Genomic DNA, 20,272 nt, shown 5'->3' with positions numbered 1-20,272 from the left:
CACAAGGACACAGTGACAAGAAACAGGAGCTGGAGAGACACAGTGGAAGGTTTTCACCTGTAGCATTTCTGTGAAGCCTCAAAATAATTGAAGTGAAAGAGCATTCTTTTACGAGCTTCCTGTTCTTAAAGGAGCTGTAGAAATTCATTTTTGGAGGTACCATGTTCACTGAAGAGAATAAGTGGATTAGAAGGGGTTTTCTGGCAAAGAAATTTTCCACAGTATGGATGGCTTGAGTGGCTTGGGCTGAAACCAGCTAAAGGACTTGTGGGTGGAACTGGGAGCAACAGGTAACGCACTTGGTGAGAAATCATGGCCTGGGAGAGTGGGAGGTTACCAGGAGGGGGCTGAAGGATGGTGCTGCTCAGGGAGGTATGGTGAGGAGAGGGCAGAAGACAGGCTCAGAAACACTTCCAGGGGAGTGTTCTCTGTGTCCAAATCCCGTGAAATCACAGAGACAAGAATAAAACAGCTGAAGCAGGATACCTTAGAATAAAGGTTTTTGCCTTCAAGATGTTCTTGGCTCCAAACATGTGGACACAGAGCACAGCAAAAGAAGCTGGAGCTCTCTGAGGAAGCAGGCAGAGCTGAGGGAGTGTTTCCATAGCTGTGCTCTAGCTGGACATTGCTCCTTACCCCCACTTTAGTTGGTTTCTGTCCCACCCCTCTCTGTTCTCCTGGAGACACTTGGGCTGGTGCCACTCCCAACAATGTGATTTGTTGTTCTTGCAGGTTCACAGGAGCGCCAAGACAAACTCCGAGACATGGGAATAGTAGATATTCTACATAAACTGAGTCAGTCCTCAGATCCAAATCTGTGTGACAAGTGAGTATGAAGATAATACAGGATCACCACAGTTGTTAATCACAATTAAATTATTTTAAACTAATTAAGCCCAACAGTAACTTCGCACACACCTGTGCTGTTACCTGTGTTAGTATCCACACAGATCATCTGGCTGCTTCCCAAACACATGTAAAACTGAAACAGTTACTGACAATTTCTGGGGTTTTATGTTAACCTTTTGCAATTAATCCCACCTACAGTTAGCAACAGCCCATATTTCTTTCATGAAGTAAAGGAGAAAATCTGATCTTTGAAAGATATCACACAATAGACCACAGAACTCAAAACAGTGCAGTTGTTTTTAAAATGCATTAAATTCAGTATTCTTGGTTTTATGAAAGATGTTCTAGTGTTCTTAGACATCTTTGTAGTAAAGTTAGGGCTTCTCATCTTAAAATCTATGCCAGAGTATTAGCATTGAAAATGATAATCAGAAACATTTCGATGTCCTACCTCTGCCACACCAGCTCCCTCCTTGAGCTATTATGGCTTGTGATCACGGCAGGAAGCTGGGAAGAAAGAAATAAATAATCTTCTTGTGTGTTGATGAGTTGTATCAGGTCCTGGAAAAGTCTGTTAAGGTCATGATAGCAGGTTGGGAGCTGTGGGGGACAAAGGAAGAGCAAAACATCTCACTTCAGGTGGGAGGAAACTCAGAATTAACCCATGTGATAATGGAACTGTAACCCCAGACTGGTAAGAGGGGTTTTTGTTTTAACAAAAATGTTGTGCAATATTAAGATTACATAAATTGCATTAGACTGGCTCCTCCTCTCACCTCACTGTAAGGTTTTGGTGAGGCCAGCACTCCTACAGGATTCCTAACAGGACTAGTATGCCTTTAGTGTATTTTGAGTTGACACTCCTTGATTTCTCAACTCAAAGACCTGCTTTTCACAGTACACCTGTATTATAGAAAGCAATTGCTCTTCAGGGACTGCTCTTTGGAAGATTTTGGAAGGTATATATAACACACATCCCGAGCCCCACATCCAGTGTTATTGGCTAGGTCAGGTTATCCTTGGATGCCAGGTGGATTCTTTAACAGTTACAGCCCACCCAGAGCATTTCTGCACCACGGGCCAGATCCTTCCAAAGTGAGGGAACCTTTTCTTCAGCCATCCTCCCTCCCAGTCTGCTGACACACTCTGAGCCTGCCCATGAAGCTGCTGCTGGTGAAGCCAGACTCCTGTAATTAATGGGTTGTTCTTTCTTGCAGGGCGAAGACAGCACTCCAGCAGTACCTTGCATGATCAAAGACTAATTGAATCTATGGACACCCCTCATGTCTACTTAAGGAATAGCAGGAGATACTCCTGACTCCTTATATTTGCACAAGTCACCTTGGGCTGCATTTTTCTCAGGTGCAGGGAGCTGCTTTGCAGAAACAGTTCACATGATCAGGTCTCCAGTGCACTTGAGAATTTTCTTGAGGTAGTTTCTTTACTCAGAGGACTCTGGGGGGGTTGTTTTGGTTTTTTGAGGTTTTTTTTCCTGAGCTACCTGGACTCTCAGATAGAACAATCAGTCATCGTTTTCCTTTTGGGCCTCCAATTCTCTGCTTTTGCTGCAGCCTTGTGTGGGTGCGTGGGTGCTCGAGTGCGTGCGTGTGCCGGGCTGAGTGTGTGGGTATGAGACCTCACTTTTGGTTTTCCTTTTTTTTGTGTGAAAATCTTTTTCTACAGGTTTTCAAGGGTTAACCATTGTTTGCTGTACGAATACTTTGAATTATATACCGTTTGAATGAAAGGTTATTTAAAAAAAAACAAACCAAACTGTTGTATCCCATAAAGTTTATTTTGAATTTTGAACAGATGAATGTTTTTAAGTAAAATATATGCATTTCTGAACTTCAGCTTAACTTACATTATACTTCCTTTTTAAAGAGAAAAATAGAGGGAGACAATAGACTCCAAATTCCAAGCAGCACATTCTATACTGACAAGGTCCAAGAGTTCTTTGCCACAATACAAGGCCACCTGGTATGGATGACATGCTCAGATCCATGGAATGGGCCAACTGGATTGGGTTTGGGTTTCTTTACATTTTTAGAAAACAAGCTCATACTTCAGGGTTAGCATGACTGATGCTTTTCAGAAAGGAGCAGGTGGCTGCAAGATCAGCAGGAATAAGCTCTTGCTTTGCCAGCCAGGAACTTGGTCAGCTAATTGCTGAAGGATTGGCTTATTCATGGTCAGAAGGATTTGCTGATCACAGATATCAGCGGAGCAGTGTGTTGTAGAAGTTACACCTTCCAGAGACTAGAAGGAGCTGGCAAGCAGGATTAAGGAATTGCTTTTGTTTTGCATCCTTTTTCTCCACAAATAGTTAAGTGACTTCCAAATTATTTCCAAAAATGATCAGTTGGGTGCATTAAGTTGGGGAAGGGATGGAAAAACTGGGGCTTCGGTCTTGTTTTATAGCTCAGTAATGTTGCTACAGATTTTCTGTATATATGCAGCTATACACACATGCATGGATTTAGATTGCTGGATAATTGGTGGGCTGTGACTGCATCCAGAAGCCCTGACTGTCTGTATATTCCTGAAATGGTGCCTGCAAGTGTGCAGGGGGAAACACAAATGCAAGTGAAGGGTACTGTGTGAGGTCAGGCTGGAATGGCAGAGCCCCGTGGCTTCCCAGTCTCCTCAAGCAGTTCAGGATTCTGACTCTGCCCAGGTCTCCTTTCAGTTTAGACCACAGCTCATAGTCAGACTCTCGAGACACTGTATTTACATAGCACTAACAGGCACTAGAGTTTGCAGCCAATGTCTTAAACCAAATCCTTCTTCTCTTACACTGAGCTTCAGGAAGGCTGCAGCAAGAGGAGAAGTCTGTAACTTCGCTAACCAATTTTGATAATTATCTAAATACTTTATTTCTAATCAGAAGGTCAAATTGTGATGACAGCCTTACTTTTTTCCAAGGTAACTCTTTGTGTCAGAAAATGTGACCACAGTTTGGCCTGGAATTTGAATGTGCTGTATATCAGATAATTGTTATCACTTGGTTGCAAAGGAGAATATCTGCATTTCATGTAACTTCTTCCACTCTCAAAGACAAATAAAAGTGAGCACCTGACACTTTTTCCCCAGGCATTGCAGTAAGTGACTGGCAGTTTTTTAATGTCCTTCTGCAAATGTTTCATGATGGACTTTGGGGGTTGAACAAAATGGAAAGTAAAAATATGTGAGAACTTGTTAAAACTCAGTACTCAGAAGCAAAGTCTTGTTTATAAAATTCAATCAAATATATTTTTGCTTGAACTGAGAAAAAAGTTCTGAGGCAGGTATTGTTAATGCAAAACTGTCCAGTGGGCATCTCCCGGCTCCATTTGCACTCCTCTCTGTGTTTAGGAGCTCGAGTTCCTATGTATATCTTCTTATCCTTCCCCAACTCACGTTTCTGGAAGTAAATCTGTTTGATTCTATTGAACTTTGGTGCCTACAGGTGTTAAGGAAAAAGGTGAGTAAAAGTATCTCTGTACAAGTTTTGAGGTTTCCTAAAATTCTGCCAGAAAAACTAAAAACCAATGCTCAGACAATCTTGTTGCTGCATGAGAACAGTTGGCATTTTCCACAGGTATAGAGAGGACAAACTGTTGGATGAGAACATTTTTACATTCAGTTAAACTTTGTGAATAATTTTTGATGTTGCTATAGGTATGTACAAAAAGAAGAATACTGTAAATAAAAAGAACTTTACCAGAACATACAGGTTTTTCTCAGCTTCCTGAAGAAATATGAGCTCTTTTTGCCAGCTTCTCTACAGCCTGAGATTCACAGTGGGACTGACTTTCCTGGTCACCCAGAGCTTTCTCAGCTTAATGAGGTAGCAGCAGCTTGTGAATTCCAGGGTTGCTTGCAGAACCAAAGCAAAGTTTGTCTGGACATCTTACAAATCACCAGGATTTCTGCTGTTCTTAGGCCATTTCTCTGCTGAAAAGCCATCCTGATGGATGTTGATAAGTATGTCCTCTCTTTATATCTGGGTCTAGTGATGGGAGTCCTTTCAGAGGTTACACATACCACAAAGTGAACAGTTGAGCAGGGGATTTGGGACACCAGCTGTCAGACACTGGTGACTTTGGCTCTCCCCACCAGCTTCATTCCACGTTTGGACTGTCTTACCCACACAGAAAATCGAATAAAACTTAATGTGGCTATTGTTCCAGTCACAGATTTGTGTTGTGGTAGTGAAAGAAGCCAAGTAACCTGTGTAAAGCAGCTTGTGCCATGATATTCTAAAGACAAGCATTTAGTATTTAAAAAAAAAATATTTTTACAGAGTTTACCCATTGCTGTGGATGCTGTGCCTCCACAAAACTGCTGAAGCAGTGACACAGCAGGCAGAGGAATAATTGAGGTGCCTGAGGTTAGGTTCTTGAAGAGTAGAAAATTGCTTTAAAAGGGCTTTCTTCAGTACTCCTGAAATGTGAGCACAAGAGCTGTCAGTTTTCAAACTTACAGTGGCAGTCAAAATCATCAGGGCTTTTCTGCAGGCTAATTGCCTCAAAAAGAGACATTCTGGGGGCATTGATGTATGAAAACCTGAATGCTCAACCAGGAGGATGGTGAGCAGCTGGAGCACCAGGCCAGCAGGTGTCGTGTGCTGGGTGACAAGAAGCAGCTCCAGGGTGTGCCCCTGCAGTCCGGTGTGTTCTGGTGTGGGAAGGGATGGGGTAGGAGCAGCAGCCTGCCTAAAAGGAGTGCTGGGCACTGGCACTGCTCTCACTGCAGGGAGGGAAAGAAAACCACAACCTCCCCAGAACGAGCTTTGTTTGGGAGCGGTCCCCCTTGCTCAGTGCTGCGAGGTCACGCCTGGATCCCATGCCTTGCTTTGAGCCCCCAGTTTAGGAGCGAGGTGGGCAGACTGGAGTGGAGGGTGAGTTGGGCTGGAGGTGCCAGGCAGATGGGGCAGGCACAGGAGGCAGAAAGGCTCCACCTGCAGCTGCTGCTCCAGGACTCCCAGGGGAGATGGCGCTGAACTTGCGGGCTGCAGCCGGCGCTGGACACAGGGAAGGGACTGTGGGGGCTGGGCTGGGCTGACGCTGCCCTGGCGATGCCAGCGCTGCCATGGCAGCCTTGGGGTCCTGCCAGCTGCTGCACAAGGCCCTGGAAGGGAGCGGCAGCTAAGGCCCCGCAGCAGCACCTCGGCTCTTGGAACGAAGGTGCGTCCAGGTTTGGGGCACTGCAGCAGGGCCGAGGCGATGCTGTGGGTGCTGTGTCTGGGCTGGAGCAGCAGAAACAGGTAAAAAGATATCTCTGTGGTGCAGGTTGGCCAGCACTTGGATCCAGGTGATTAGAAGCCACCTGTAGTGCTTTGTGCTTGGGACAGCTGCTCAAGGGACCCTGTTCCTGCAGAAGGATGGCTGCAAAGAAAAAAGAGGTAGTGCTGCAGGTCAGTAGTAGCCAGGCCTTCAGCAGATGTTGTAAACTCTCAGAAAGTGCTAAGGATGGAGTCTGGTCTTGGGGAATCTCAGATTGCTGGCAAAGCCCCACTGCGAGATCCTTGAGGGGAAGAGGTGTTCCTGGAGGCAGGTGGGAAGTGTGGGAGGACCTGGCAGGTCACAGTGTCCCCAGGCAGGGCTGTGGGCTGCAGAGGGGGCTGCTGCAGGTTGTGTTAGGGGCTGTTTGGGCCTAGCACAGGTTTGGCTGCTGTCAGAGACCAAAATGCCTCCGTTTTGTGAGGTAATAGCTCAGAGGATGTTTAGGAGTGGAGAACTGGGGCTGGCACATCTCCTGGATGGCAAGAGTTCCTGGACATTTCTGATCAGGTCATGCATTCAGAAAGATTGCTGTAACGGTGGAGAAGCTAGGAGGTTTTTTCCTGTTAACACTGCATAGATGACCTAATGATGCTTCATAACTACTGGATGGGGAGAAGGGGGGGTTCTAAGAGGAGTTTATGTTGCAAAAACATTGAAAACCAAAAATGAGTTCTGCAGGTCTGCTTCAAATTTTAAGAGCAGTTCAGTCTTCACGAGAGAGAAATAATCAAAGAGATTATGGGCTCATGATCTTGTTTATTCACTGTTTAAACTGGGAAATGTGAACATGTGCAACAAGGAAACAGGCACTTTATGAAGGTAGGAAGAGTTTCTGTTGCTGCTGTGTTCCTGTGGGATGGGGAACTTGACTCTGCCCCTTTGGCAGTGAAGGGAAATCTGGGTCTACATCTGCAAAACTGTGATTTTTTACATCTGCACATGAAAGCTGAACATGAGGGGATGTCCTGGAAGGGGTCTGGTTTTATTAGAGAAAAGCCAAGTCCAAGCAGCCTCAGGATATCAAAATTAGCAAAGCATCTTGAAGAGTGCAGTAGTACTTGAGTCCAGCAGTTGAAATTGTGGCTGAATTCATTATCACAAAATACTATCATAAATCATTTAGACTCATTAGGATTCTGTGAAACACTCTGAGGGTGGTCCCAGCACTAGGAATAATTAAATTTTGTAGTTCTGCAGGTGTTCCCTGAGAAAACTAAGCTAGGGGTCATGTGCTGAACAGGCAAATAAAATGAGATGTCTGAACAACCCTGTTTGCTGAGTGAGACAGGGCCCTGGAGAAGCTACCCTGTGTGACCCCCAGTGACACAGCTCTGAACACCTGTGAGAGGGCATTTCATTTGCACTGGAGTTTCCACTCTTGGAATTCTTGGCTGTGAGATTTTAGCAGCCCTTTGATGTCCATTGGTATTAATTATTGTGAAATACCTGGCCTTGGTGCAACTTACTGTCTTCCACTGCAGTCTAAATGTAGTTGGAGTTGGTAATACCCACTAAGGAAGGAATTAGGAATCTTCATTGTTCAGGATGAACAAAACCAGTTTAATTTCTCAAGAAGTCTTTTTTATTTTAACTTGCTATGTTTTTCTACATACTGAAGGTCAAGTCCTGTAAGATGGGGAAGATGCTAAGGATTATATCCTTTATAATAACAGAATTGGGAATGTAGGATAATAGGGTGGGTGGTACTGTGTATGGAATGGTCTAGGGCATCCTTGACATGGTCAATCCCTGAGCAAGCTGATCTAACACTGAGTTTTGTGCAGGAGATTAGCTGAAGGACTCCAAAGGCCCCTCCCAGCCTGGAACTTTGTGTTCTTTGTTCAATGTGCTTTGGAAGTCTTTAGGTAACAGCTGGGAATTCGAATAGGCAAGGATATGCTGGGTTCAGACCACCCTCTAGTGCCCACACATCATGGAACCTGAGTATTTACTAGTTTAGTTTATTGAGGCTGAAATATCTCAAATAGAAGAGTTTGTGTGCAGGCAAGGTGAGAAAATGGTGCTGGAGAATCAGGTATTCATAAACCCTGTGAGGACTGGGCCTGAACGAGGTGTGGTTTAACTGGAACGCTGGGCAGGCTGATGGAGATCCTGACAGGGGGCTCTGGGTCTGGGATCGCAGTTTGGGGGTCCCAGCCAATCCCCAGAACTGCTCTCTGCAAACTGAGTTGGGGATCCCCAGGCAGCCACTGTTCCAGTAGTGCCACTAAACAGGGGAGGACTTGCCCATGGCTGGATACTACTGCCCTTTCTGTCTGCCTTTGCTTGGATCTTGTGAGACATCCCTATCAGCTGGGCAGAGGTGAGAGAATCACAGGAGTTTCCCAAGTGCTCAGGTAATGCCTCTTCAGGCAAGTGTGTCCCTCTGGAGGGATTTGTCAGTATGTCTGCAGCAACTGCATAGTACCTGATGAACTACTGTGGCTTTTACTGTGTTTTTCAATTTTCCACACAGATTAACATTACTAGCCAGGAGCTTTGGGAAGAAATGCTGTGTCTCAAAGGACTCATTGGTAAGGGTTTGGTCAGCACACTGAATTGCACTTGTTCTGTGTTAAAAGGACAGCAGGACTCTTAGGAATTATTAGTGCTAAGGATGTTTAGTCAGTCTCTCCATTCCCCTTACACTGAATGGAAGAAAAAAACTATTCTAACCGAGTTGAGATCAGCAGGAGGTTATAGTCCTCTTCATTTATATGGGACAGTCATCATGCAATCCAGGCAGTGCTGGTCCTGTCTACACTGCTTGGAACAGGACCATCCCCAGCACAAGGAACAGGCCTGACTCCCAAAGTTCTTGGGAAAACCTCATGTGCTCTACTTCTGTGCAGTGGTTTTCCCTGGGAAATCTGCTACCTCCAAGGTCCCAGCTATGTTCATGTTTCTGTTTAGGACTCCTCCACATCATTCTTAGCTTGTTATTTTGTAAAGTTATTTTGTCTCTGATGCAGCATTTCAAACCTTACAGGGATTTCCAGTTAAGAGCTAAATCCAGCCCTTCTAGCATGTGGTCTATTGGTCTGTGTCTAAAGTGACCCATTTGTACCTCCTTCTGACCTATTTTCCTGCTTGCAGTTGTTGATGTGTTTCAAGCCTGGTGTGGTCCATGCAAACCAGTAGTGAATCTGTTCCAAAAAGTCAGGAATGAAGTTGGCAATAATCTCCTGCATTTTGCTGTGGTAAGATCTCACTTGGCACTGCTTGAAATACCCAGCCCTCTGAAATCAGCTGAAGTCTAAGGGCTGAAATCACTTATCTTTCCAATATTTAGTCTGAACCATAGCAGTGCAGGAATTGCAGCTGCTGGGAGTGAACCTGCCACATACAGGGGCTTGGGCATATCTGTAAGAATTAATATAATTATGGATTTTCAGGCTTCAACTGCTCTATGCTTTTCAGATTCCTACTTAAGCAAGTAACATTAGACAGAGACGTTAATACTGCTTCTGATATACAGGGAGAGGCTGAAGGAGCTGGATTTGGTCACCCTGGAGAGGAAAAGGGACAGATGTCCAGTGTGGGGGCAGGGATGGAGAAGGCAGAGACTGATGTCTGTTAGGGAAACACAGCAACAGGACAAGAGATAATGGGATAAGTTGCAGCTGGGAGAAGTCCAAATAAATAGAAGGGAAAAGTATTCAAGAGTGAGTGCAGGACACTGGGACAAGTTTCCAGAGTGCTGTGCAGAGCTGATTCTGGGGAAAGCTCAGAACTGACACAGCCTTGAGCAACCTCCTGTATCACTAAGAACAGCCCTGCCCTGGACAGGGTGTGGAGCTGGAGCCCTTCACAGTCCCTCCCTGCCTTAGCCATGTGGTGACTCTGTGTGTTGGTGCCTTTCCTGGCTGGTGGCAGCTCTGCACCGAGGACAGAGCCGGGGGCACTGACGTTTCTCATGGCTCAGCCCTCCTGTCTCTGCTGCCACTACAGCTCCTCCTGGCACTTCTCTCAGTCCTTATGGGCAGGAGGCCTGAATTCACTTTTCAGGCTTTTTCCCTGGGACTCACCCAGGCACGCTGCAGGGAATGCATATCCCTGTCCCACAGGAGCACTGCTCCAGTTCCTGCAGAAGCTCTACCTCCTTCTCAGGCACTGGAACTGAGCTGTGAGCTGGCTGTGCCCCTTGTTCTGACCAGTGTCATTTTATCCCCTAAGTCTGGGACCCAGAGGTGTTTCCTTGTTTGTGGGGGGTGAGTACCAGCCAGCTGAGGGTGTCTGAGTCCAGGCACTTGTGTGTGCATCCCTCTGGAGCAGAAATGCTTTTCTAGAAACATCTATTTTATTTTACATTCCTTTTAGGCTGAAGCTGATTCCATTGATGCTCTGGAAAAATACAGAGGACAATGTGAGCCTGTCTTTCTCTTTTATACAGTGAGTAAAAATACTTTCCCAGTGGTTGCATAGCAATAAACATGACCTGCTGGTGGGAACAACAATTCTTTTGGGAGGATGTTTTATTTCTTTACCATGTACTGGTACAATTTTATTTGCTCTGTATCTGCTGGTAATCAAATGCTGTGCAGGTAAGAATATACAGCCAATGTGCTGCCCTGTGGAGTCTTCAGGTTCAGCACACTGCTTTTGCAGGACCTCTCTCCTCTCACAAGCTGTGTTGCTTCATCCTGAGGCTGATGAGGAGGCACAAAAAAGGTTGTTCCAAGGTTTTCCTCTTGCTGTGGAGCAGAGCAGCTCTGAGGGGAGGAGGGCCTGGTACATATAGTGTGGGTGATATGCTGCTGTGGGGAATTCCAGAGCCCAGAGAGCACAACCTGAGCACTTGCTGACCAATTTGCTTTCCACACCTTTCAGGGAGGAGAATTGGTGGCTGTTGTAAGAGGAGCAGATGCACCATTGCTGCAGAAGACCATCCTGAAACAGCTGGTAGGGGAAAGGAAAGGTTTACGTGGAGGAGAGAGCCTGTGGTGGTAATGGGTCACCAAAGCTTCAAACACCTGTAGATGTGCATGCAAGAGGAGAAGTTCAGCTCCCCAGGGATTTAGCATAGTGCTAAAGCAGAGCCACTGCCTTGCAAAAATCCCCTCCCCTGCGCAGGCAACCTCCTAAGCCACTACCACAGGCACTGGCTTTCTGTATGTGGTCTAAGGTAATGACATTTCTGAGGAGCAAAACTGTCTTACCTGTGTGTGCCGTGCTGCCCCTAAAGCATCTCTAGAGCTTGGAGCTCTCTACTGGCCTGTCCCTGGGAATGCTTTTTCCCCAGCTCTTGCTGTCCCCTGACTGAGAGCTCAGCAGGTGACCCTGAACAGGCAGATCTTCTGCTGTCCCTGCTGAGCTGGCCCAGGACAGCAGGAGGGCTGTTCCTGCACAGGGGGAGGTGGGGCATGGGGCCCTGCCTAGCCCAGGCTCACCTGGAGGGCAGGTGTGGGATGTTCCTGGCTCATCCATGTGCTTTTGCTGCCAGACAGAACCTTCTCCAGAGAGCAGGGAAGCACAGGTCCCCTTCAGGAGGAACAACGGGAAGGACTAAAAGGTAAGGCAAGGCACAGGTGTAGAATGTGCTCTGTACCTCAAGTTGGAACCTTTAAAAGCTGGAGCAGGGATTCAGCTGCTGCTGGGACACCAGAGGGGCCATTCCTCCACCTGGGCACACGGGGAGGGTCACCTTGAAACACAAACAAAAGCCCAGCATAGTTTGGGTGTCTGGCATTGTGAAACTGAGGGTTTTCATCCTTCCAATGTGTTTTGACCCTCCCTTGGCTTCTGGCCTGGCAAGGGCTCTTGGAGACCCACACGGCTTAGTGTTTTCAGGTGATTTTTAAAAGAAAACACAGATGCTTGGGCTCCAAATCTGCTTACAACATCTCCTTCCTTGTCTAAAATTAGCCACGAATTCCCAAAGGTTTTTGCCTCCACTCCTAAAAGGGACATTTTTTTCCTTGGCTTTGCTGGGACAATGCTGCATCCTGGCCCTATGCACACCAAATCTTAAGCTCCAGGATGTGGGACTCGAAGCAAAACCCTACTGGCTTTAGCTGAAGCACCAGGGGATGAAGAGGTGTGGGGTCTCTGCCTCTCCTTTCTGCGCCTATTATGAATTTTGTCCATTTTCTTCCCTCGGAGGCTGACGCACACTTCGGGTCCGGGATGACAACCGCAGTCGTAAAGCATATGCCAGCTTTTTCAATAAATACAAGATTTTCGTGTGGCAGCAGCACCGGCTGCGTGTCCTTGGTGTCCCCCGCCGGCTCCCGGTCCCCGCCAGCGGCGCGCGGCCCCTTTAAGGCCGGCGCGGGGGCGGTCCCGCCGCGCTGCGGCTGCGTGGGGAGAGGTTCGGGTCGCGGGTTCGAATCCCGGCGGAGCTGGCCCGGCCATGGCTGCGGCCCTCGAGCCGGCGGAGGCCGAGCCGTGCCCGGATCCGCCCGCGCACCGGCTGAGCGTAGCGGAGCTCGACCGTGAGCTGGACTCTCGGAGCGAGCTGGTGCGTCCCGAAGTGCCGCGGAGGCGGCACGGCCATGCCGCGGGGGTTGCGCCTACCCGAGCGCTTCCCGTAGGGCCGAGGGAGGGTCGGTGGGTCCCCGAGACACACGGCCGTGAGGGAGGGTCGGGGGATCCCCGAGACACACGGCCGTGAGGGAGGGTCGGGGGGTCCCCGAGACACACGGCCGTGAGGGAGGGTCGGCGGGGGTGTCCCAGGCTTATCTGTGCCACTTCCAATATTGTGACATGGGTCACTATAATTGACATTAATTTCGCGTGCTTCGCCGTATTTAGGAAAAAAACCCAACAGCCCCTAAAGTTCTGTACCGCGGGTGCCTCACGGAGCAGGTACAGTCAGTCATTTAATTTCTCTCTGGCTGCAAAACCCTCTATACTGCAATAGCGTGTTTACTCTCAGAACATCAAAAGTATTTCATGACTATTTCTGGAAATAAGTCTTACACAGCCTCCAAGAAGGAAATACTATCCTCACTCAACCAGATGAAACTGTGTGACCCTGCCCTCAGAGCTCTTGCCTGCCTTTCTGGGCAGAGGCGTATATGCGTAGCTGCTTTTTATGCGGCTTTAATTATGGTTTGGAAGGTAGAATAGGCAACCTAAACTCAGGCTGTGGTTTCTGATGTACAGATTGACGACAAAGAATTCGACATTCCTCAAGTTGATACCCCTCCAACGCTGGAGAGCATCCTAAATGAGGTGAGTGATCCATTGGCCAGGGGAGAGGTCAGATGAGGCAGCATATGCTCCTTTTCGTCTACTCTTACTGTGTTTTTTCTGGAAAACAAAACTGTAGAGCTTCATGGTTTCCTAGTACTGATAGCTAGCAGGTGCATGCTGAGTGGAGTAATTGCTCTACAGTGTGTCATACAGAATTTTGGTGGGTTTTTTTTTTTTCAATTAAAATATCCACAGCTGCAGCATAAAAGGTTTTCATCAAGTCCAAGCACATTCATCTGTAGATCTGGAGAGTCACCTGAAGTCTAGACAGCCTGTTAGAGGTCAGGGTCACTGAGCAGCTCTTTTTAGTTAAAAGTAATTGCAGAGTATTCAGAGTAGTTCTGAAGTGGGAGGAGATGAGAGCTAGAATCTTCACAGCTTTATCTGTGTTACTCGTTTCACATATGTAGTTCTCTGGTAGAAGCAGGGAACAGTCTCAGCATCTGATGTTACCTGTGGTACCTCTGTCTTGATTGTATCCAACTCTACAGTAGCTATGTGAGTGCACAATCCTTAGAAATACAAAGAAGGGCATGCAAGTAAAGATAAACTCTGACAAAACAAGCTTTTCAACAAAATAAGGAGATTGATGGTTGGATTGCTAGGATGCTAGTATGAAGGAGAAAGGAGCCTGCTGGGGGTGACAGGTCTTCTAAAAACCCGCATTAAAAACACAGATAGAAGGTGTCCCAGACAGAGACAGTCTAGAAACAAGAGGAGTAGCAGGGATAGCTATGTCCTGTTTCCACTGGTGCCTTGAGTAAGAGAAGTGTAGTAAATTTGGGTCATCTCAAGCTGTAACATCTCATGCAGTGACATCCATGTCAGAGGAGTAGATACCAAGTCTTAAACTTGAGATGTAATAATTATGAAAATATAGTTCAGTGCAAACAAAGTCTTATTGCACTATCTCAGTAAATGTAGGATGGGAATGACTGGAAAAATATTTTCTGAAAAGGATTTTAGCAGAGAAGAACCTGTCTGAACCAAAAAGACAAACAGCTGCAGTTCAGAAAGAGATACTTAATAGTGACAGGGCTGCCAGGTGTAAGTGAAATGAGGGACAGCTGCTCTGCTTCCTGCATGTTTGGCATCAGCTGGGGGATTGTGTTTGGTCCTTCTGGCTTTGTGCTGAGAGACAAGAGGAGCTGCACTGGTTTTAGGGGGAATGGCCTTTTGAAAAACTGTAATAAGAAAATCCAGACTGAGACTGAAAGGACAGAGAGATTGCAAGCAGAAGAGCTAAGTTAACTCTTGTGACAGCTGGAGGGACTTCTGGGCTCTTAGTGCCACTTGGTGAAGTGCTGGAGGAGATGATGATAATTGTAGGCCTTCTCTTGGCAGTTAGGAGACAGCTGTGTTAAAGGTCAATTAAAGTTTTGATGGAATTCATAATATTTGGGGAAGAAAGGTTAGTTGACTTCTTCTCCAGCCCACTTCTGTGGTTTTTGTGAATTCTGGAAACAGGGTCTTCCACAGAATCAGCCCAGTAAAGTAATAAATAGTTCTGGCTTTTAAATATGAGGCTTTCTTGTCCTCTCCTCCTCTATTTCTCTGCTGAATTGATGCTGCTTTGCTAATATTTGAGTTACGCTGTTGTGTGTTTTGAATGTTTAGTAAGCTGTGGTGATTCTCGCCCTCCAGACTGATGATGAAGAAGAGTCTTTCATTTTGGAGGATCCTTTTCTCTTGAACATTGATAACACAGATACACACTCCTATGACACCTCTTCTGTGGCCAGCTCTGACAGTGGGGATAGGACACACCTGAAAAGGTACTGCAGCCTCATGCTCTGGGAAGTCAAACCATTTGTGAAGGGGTACTGCTTACCCCTTAGCTTAGAAAGGTACTGCTTACCTTTCTGCTTAGAAACAAATCCTCCTTTTTTTACTGTTATTCCTCCAGGATCACGTAGGCAAACATAGGATTTGTGTTGCACTGAGGGCTGGCCTGTTTGAGCAATAATGGCATTTTATGGGAGGTGGAGTACTTAAATTTCTCTGAATTTTAATGGAATCTTTAAAGCACTGAGTCATGATGACTCTAAAGAAAATGTTTCAAAGGGGTGTCTGACCTAGTCTGCAAGCAGCTGGTCATTATTTGTAAAAGACAGCTGCTGTCACTTCTGTGAGTGGACTGCTAAGGTTGACGTCTAAAATGTGCTAATTAGCTCTAATACTGCTGAGGTGTGCCATTAATTACTCAAATGATGGCCTGAGCCTCTCCCATGGCTGTCTTGTGTGCCATGAGCAGTTGCACAGGATGTAAACACTCTGGTGGTTTATGTTGGCATATGGTATTGTACAGACTTTCTGTCCCTTCTTTTTTCAAGTAAGATTGTTTATACTGAGAGAAATGTTACCTGGAGTGGCTTAAACTTCCAGCAGAGTATGCAGAAAAACCTGGAGGTGTTCCTGTCACCTTTGGGTAAGGCTGGTTGCCATGGTTATGGGTCCTTAGTCATAACACCAGCTATTAACAACATGCTTGATGAACCTCTGTGGGTTCTGCTTGCTTGTGCACCTCTGGAGAGAGACGAACCCAATGTTTCCGTGGTAGTTTTGAGAATTTGGCTCTCTGGTGGTGTGAGCTTGGCAACAAAATTACAGCTTTGCTGAGGAATTTTTCTGTCGCGCCTGCTAGAGTTTACCAGTGCTGTTTTGAAATTACTGCTCTTGTGCTAGTTAAAGACATTTTCCCTATAAACAGAAGCACTTAAGCTTTCATATCAGGTGAGCTGTGTATTAACTGAAGGCTGTTCTTTACCATACACTCACTTTTCCTAGGAGTCTGTATTCTGCTAAGGAGCCTTTTCCAATTGTGCATTTTTCATAGATACTCACCTTTACAGCCCTGAACGTCCTCACTCAATGAAGGAGCCTAAATGTCGCTTTCAGGATGTATTAGTGAATTCTAAGGTTTGCAGATATGTGCTTGAAATTAAACAATTGTTTGAAGAACTAAGGTTTTTTTACTCCAGGAGATGAGTTAAAACCAAACTGTGCAGGCAGAGCAGACTTTGCTGATTATCTGTGGCCCCAAGAAGAACGGAAACTGCATGAGTTATAGGTCTATGCAGAATTTACCTGCTGGCTTAGCTGCAGGTTAGGCTCCAAAAGTTCCAAGCTGTTATTCTGCTCTAATGCTTTTTGGTTTGTTTCTTAATTCCTTAGGAAGAAAAAACTCCCAGATTCTCTCTCACTCCATGGATCAGTGATACGGCTCTCACTCCTGAAAGGAATTTCTGCCCAAATAGTCTCTGCAGCAGTAAGTGTCATCTTCTGAGCACTTCCACTATGAAAAATTTGAAACTCTTTTGGTGTGTGTGTGTGTGTTCTCCTGGCCCTACTATTAGTTCTGTGTAACACCATGTTAGGGGCATGAGCTACTAACCAGTAGTCCGAAGCAGCAGTGAATCAGGGCTTAGCTGACTTACTGAAGCAGTGATGTGGTGGGTCACTTTTAGCACTGGTTTGTGTTGCTGGATGTCATAAGACTTGGTGGGAAATGTTCATATAACATGAAAGTGTGCTTGAAGGTGCTGGAACTGGGTTTGCTTAATGCCTGTAGCATGGTCTTCTTTAAGAAGAGCACAGTAACTTTCACATGGAATTACAGGATATTCTGCTTCATCTCTACTTCTGGATGTTACTAGCCAGTGGTTTCTTCAGCTCTGTCAGCCCTGCTGGGGTCATTAAAATGCAGCTGGTGTGGATTTTCCTTTGTGTTGTAGTTGTTCTAATTATTAGACATGCACAATCTGGTAGTTGTGTCTCTCACTCATGGGTTCTCCTGTTTCCCCAGGACAAAGTGGATGCTGGCTTGCCAACTGCAATTGTAAGTACTGTCACAATTACAAGAAGAGTATGTTTAGTTTTCATACCTATTTGTTGCAGCGCTAAATTAATACAGCTGATAAATGCATCTTCATGGACTTTTCAAGTGCGAGGAGCAGCATGAAAGCTCCCTGGGGGCAGAGTCCAGCCTTCCTTCACTGCCTAGCTGCCCCTCCTCTGAGTGAGCCCCACATCCTCCCATATTTATGTCATCACCAGGGCTTCTTAGCTGAGCATTTGACCTGCCCCCATGTGTTGGGCACACAGAATGTCCCTAATTGTTTCTTCTTTGACAGTTATTGCTTTGACTCCTAACAATTTTTTGTAGAAACTTAAACTGGAGTGCTCCAAGTGATGGGTTCAAAATCTCTGTCTTTGTGTCTGAAGGATATTCCTGCTTAGCAATTTGCATCAAAGTTGTTGAAGTCAAGCATGCTAATCATGTCTAAATATGTCAGAAGTGAAACTGCCTGTAGTAAAATGAGAAGAGAAGCATTTTAATGGAGTGAAATACAGTGAATATTTGTTTTGCCCTTGTGAAGTGAGTTTTAATGTTTTACAAGGGAACTAAAGATGTGCTTGGTCACTTCCAACTGTGATAACAGCAGCCCATAAGAAAAAATATTTTTGTTTAAAAAAGAAAAGGATAACATAGTCACTTTCAAGGCAAAAGGCTTTGCAGTGAAGTTGGAAACATGCTGTGACTGATACGTACATAGAATAAAAACCTGTATTTATACATCCAGACATTAAGGCTTTTGAATTTTTTTAATTTGACTTAGACTTGTTAAGAAATAAAAAGTAGAACAAGATGAATGCATCTATTCTGCAATGTATATTAAGTTTTATTTCATTGAGCGCAAGATTGCAAGTGCATTAGGATCTTGGAGGATGTGTTTAATAGGATTTAATTCCCCATGGAAAGAAGTTGGAGTCTCTGGCTTGCTGTGGACTGCTCTTCAGGGGACCAGCACTGGCCAGGGTTTTAGAAGAGTTCAGATATGGAAGTAGCAGTTGATTTAGGATAAAATCCCAAGTATTTATGCTCAGCAACTGCACCAAAATAATGAGACTGACTTTAGAGGGATGAAATTTTGCTGTGGGTAGGCCTCTGAGCATTTGGATTTCAAGCAGCAGAGGAAAAAGCTGCCCTCTGATCTTGAGATAATCTGTGTGACAATCGTTCAGGTATAGTACCTATCTGTCTTCATGCAGGAATTGTGCTTGTCACTTAGAAATTGAAACAGTTAGAACCTTTGAAATCTTCCCCTTTTTGCAGACTTTGCTTGATAAGTGGTGGATTTGTGATTGATGTTTCTTCTGCTTTCAATCTTCCTGTATGACTCTTTCAGGCAGCATCAAATCTGATAGCAGTGGGGACTTCCCATGGGTTAGCACTGATATTTGGTAAGTTAAAAATAAAGTTTGGAGTTTTTTTGCATTTTAATGATCTTAAAAAAATTCAAACGCAAGCAAAAAAATGCCACCCTGATTTATAACTGCAGGCTGGGTTTCTTCTAAGATGTTTGTGCTAAATGTGTTTTTCTTTCAGTAAAGAAATTAAGCAGAAATAATATTTGTCATCCTTCATATTTCTTCTGCATTTTTGGGGTTTGGCACTTCGATATTGAGAAATTTAGCCACGTGGGAATTGTATAAAGAACGTTTTCTATGTTTGAATAGAAAATACTCTGCTTTCATGTGAAAGAGACCACAACCTGTGCACAACCATCATCAGTAATAATCTTCTGCCCTATGTCTGAATAGGTGTCAGCTTTATGGGAGTTGAGATGTGTTCCCTGGGAAGTGGGACTTCTGACCCCTGGCTGCCTGTAGACCTGTGCCATGGGTGTCTCCTTCCCTGCCCCTCACCTGCATCAGGCAGGCACCTCTGGGTCCCTTCATTCTGTCATTCTGTTCTTCCTCTTATCACCAAACTTTCTTACAAGGTTTTCTGAGCTTGGGCCAGAACAGCTCTTGAACTTTTCCCAGTCACATTCAGGTTTTAGAAATTTCAGTGTATTTATTGAGGCTGGTTAAAATTCTTAGAGACCAAAAGTTACAGGGGACAGGGTACTCCAGAGAGATGGGAAAGACTGTGACAGTGCAAGACTCACCTTTGTGTGTATTTAGACATTAAAGTATGCCATTTGCTTCATCCAGTATTGTAACAATTCAAGGTGGATTGAAGAGAGCCTCAGATCCCTCACAAAGGTCCATGGTGCTGGGTAAGGGGCAGTGGACCAAGCTGCACTGAGGGGAGCTCTGGTGAAGATTTTCATCCTGAGGGTGTTGAAGAATTAGATAAGAGTTGAGACAGGTGGCACAGTATCTTTGCTTGGGGATATTCAAAATTCAGCAAGTTCCTGAGCTGGCTGATCTCTTTAATCTTGGATGGAGCAGCAGGACTGGGCCAGAGACCTCCATGCGTAGCTCCCTTACAGCTGAAATTACTTCATGAGTCTGTGCTGTAATTTAAAAGTGATGAGGAATGGAATACAGTGTCCGGTTTTAGGAGGCTTCCTGGACACTTATTCTCTGCTGAATTCCTTCAGTTCTGTAACTAAAACTTGGGCATTGACCCCAGTGCTGTCAGATCTATCTAAAGAGAGAACAGTCCTGGCAGGATAGGGCTCTAGGAGGCTTTGTTGTATGCAAAGAGAGGATTGGAGATCTGGCTTGGGTTTATTCTGAAATTTAAACAGAGACTAAATTTCTGTAGACCAGTCAATATCTGTACTTTTTTTTTACTAGATGTGTAAATTAGACATACTTCCTGGAGGTTTGTAATGTGTGTGCAGGGTTTATACTGTACAATGGGAACATAACATCTTTTTTTGCATGCAAAAGTGTTGCTCCACTTTCTGGTTGAACGAATTTCTCTGAATTGTTGTGTCACTAACACATTTTTTAACTTTATTTTTTCTTTCATATGTTTGATTTCAGCTAATTTGTCTCTCCCCCTAGTTCCACCTGTTCTCATGATTTGTCTGCTCTGTCCTTATTATAGAAGACTCAGGAAATTTTCATTCTGCTTTTTTGAATGCTTCTGTTGGCTCCTGAAACATTACCACAGGACAGTTCTCAGGCTGCGTGTGTAATACTGAAAAGCAAACTTTCCT

General features: G+C 45.3%; 2 protein-coding genes across 13 annotated transcripts in view; both read left to right on the top strand.

The window, feature by feature from the left end:
* The window catches only part of ARMC8 (armadillo repeat containing 8), a 61,691-nt gene extending 57,132 nt beyond the window's left edge, over nt 1-4,559 (top strand). For 3 of the 4 annotated variants that reach the window (XM_015637318.3, XM_015637319.3, XM_015637316.3), the window contains 2 exons: nt 733-826; nt 2,067-4,557. In XM_015637318.3, coding sequence (XP_015492804.1) covers nt 733-826; nt 2,067-2,100 — 128 coding nt within the window. In that variant the 3' untranslated portion in view covers nt 2,101-4,557. Of the gene's footprint in view, nt 1-732; nt 827-2,066 lie in introns of all 4 variants that reach the window. The other variant, XM_015637315.3, reaches the window with a different exon arrangement.
* A 1,556-nt stretch (nt 4,560-6,115) lies between these two features.
* Nucleotides 6,116-20,272, top strand: part of VPS8 (VPS8 subunit of CORVET complex) — a 72,282-nt gene continuing 58,125 nt past the window's right edge. For 3 of the 9 annotated variants that reach the window (XM_015637307.2, XM_015637305.2, XM_015637306.2), the window contains exons 1-6: nt 12,428-12,576; nt 13,224-13,292; nt 14,958-15,088; nt 16,488-16,581; nt 17,119-17,151; nt 18,503-18,557. In XM_015637307.2, coding sequence (XP_015492793.1) covers nt 12,469-12,576; nt 13,224-13,292; nt 14,958-15,088; nt 16,488-16,581; nt 17,119-17,151; nt 18,503-18,557 — 490 coding nt within the window. In that variant the 5' untranslated portion in view covers nt 12,428-12,468. Of the gene's footprint in view, nt 8,651-9,212; nt 9,317-10,057; nt 10,509-10,946; nt 11,629-12,423; nt 12,577-12,908; nt 12,924-13,223; nt 13,293-14,957; nt 15,089-16,487; nt 16,582-17,118; nt 17,152-18,502; nt 18,558-20,272 lie in introns of those variants that run through there. The other 6 variants (XM_033516632.1, XM_033516633.1, XM_033516631.1 and 3 more) reach the window with 6 other exon arrangements.

This window comes from Parus major, chromosome 9, assembly GCF_001522545.3.
Source record: "Parus major isolate Abel chromosome 9, Parus_major1.1, whole genome shotgun sequence".
NCBI lineage: Eukaryota > Metazoa > Chordata > Aves > Passeriformes > Paridae > Parus > Parus major.
This window is presented reverse-complemented; position numbering and strand designations above follow the sequence as displayed.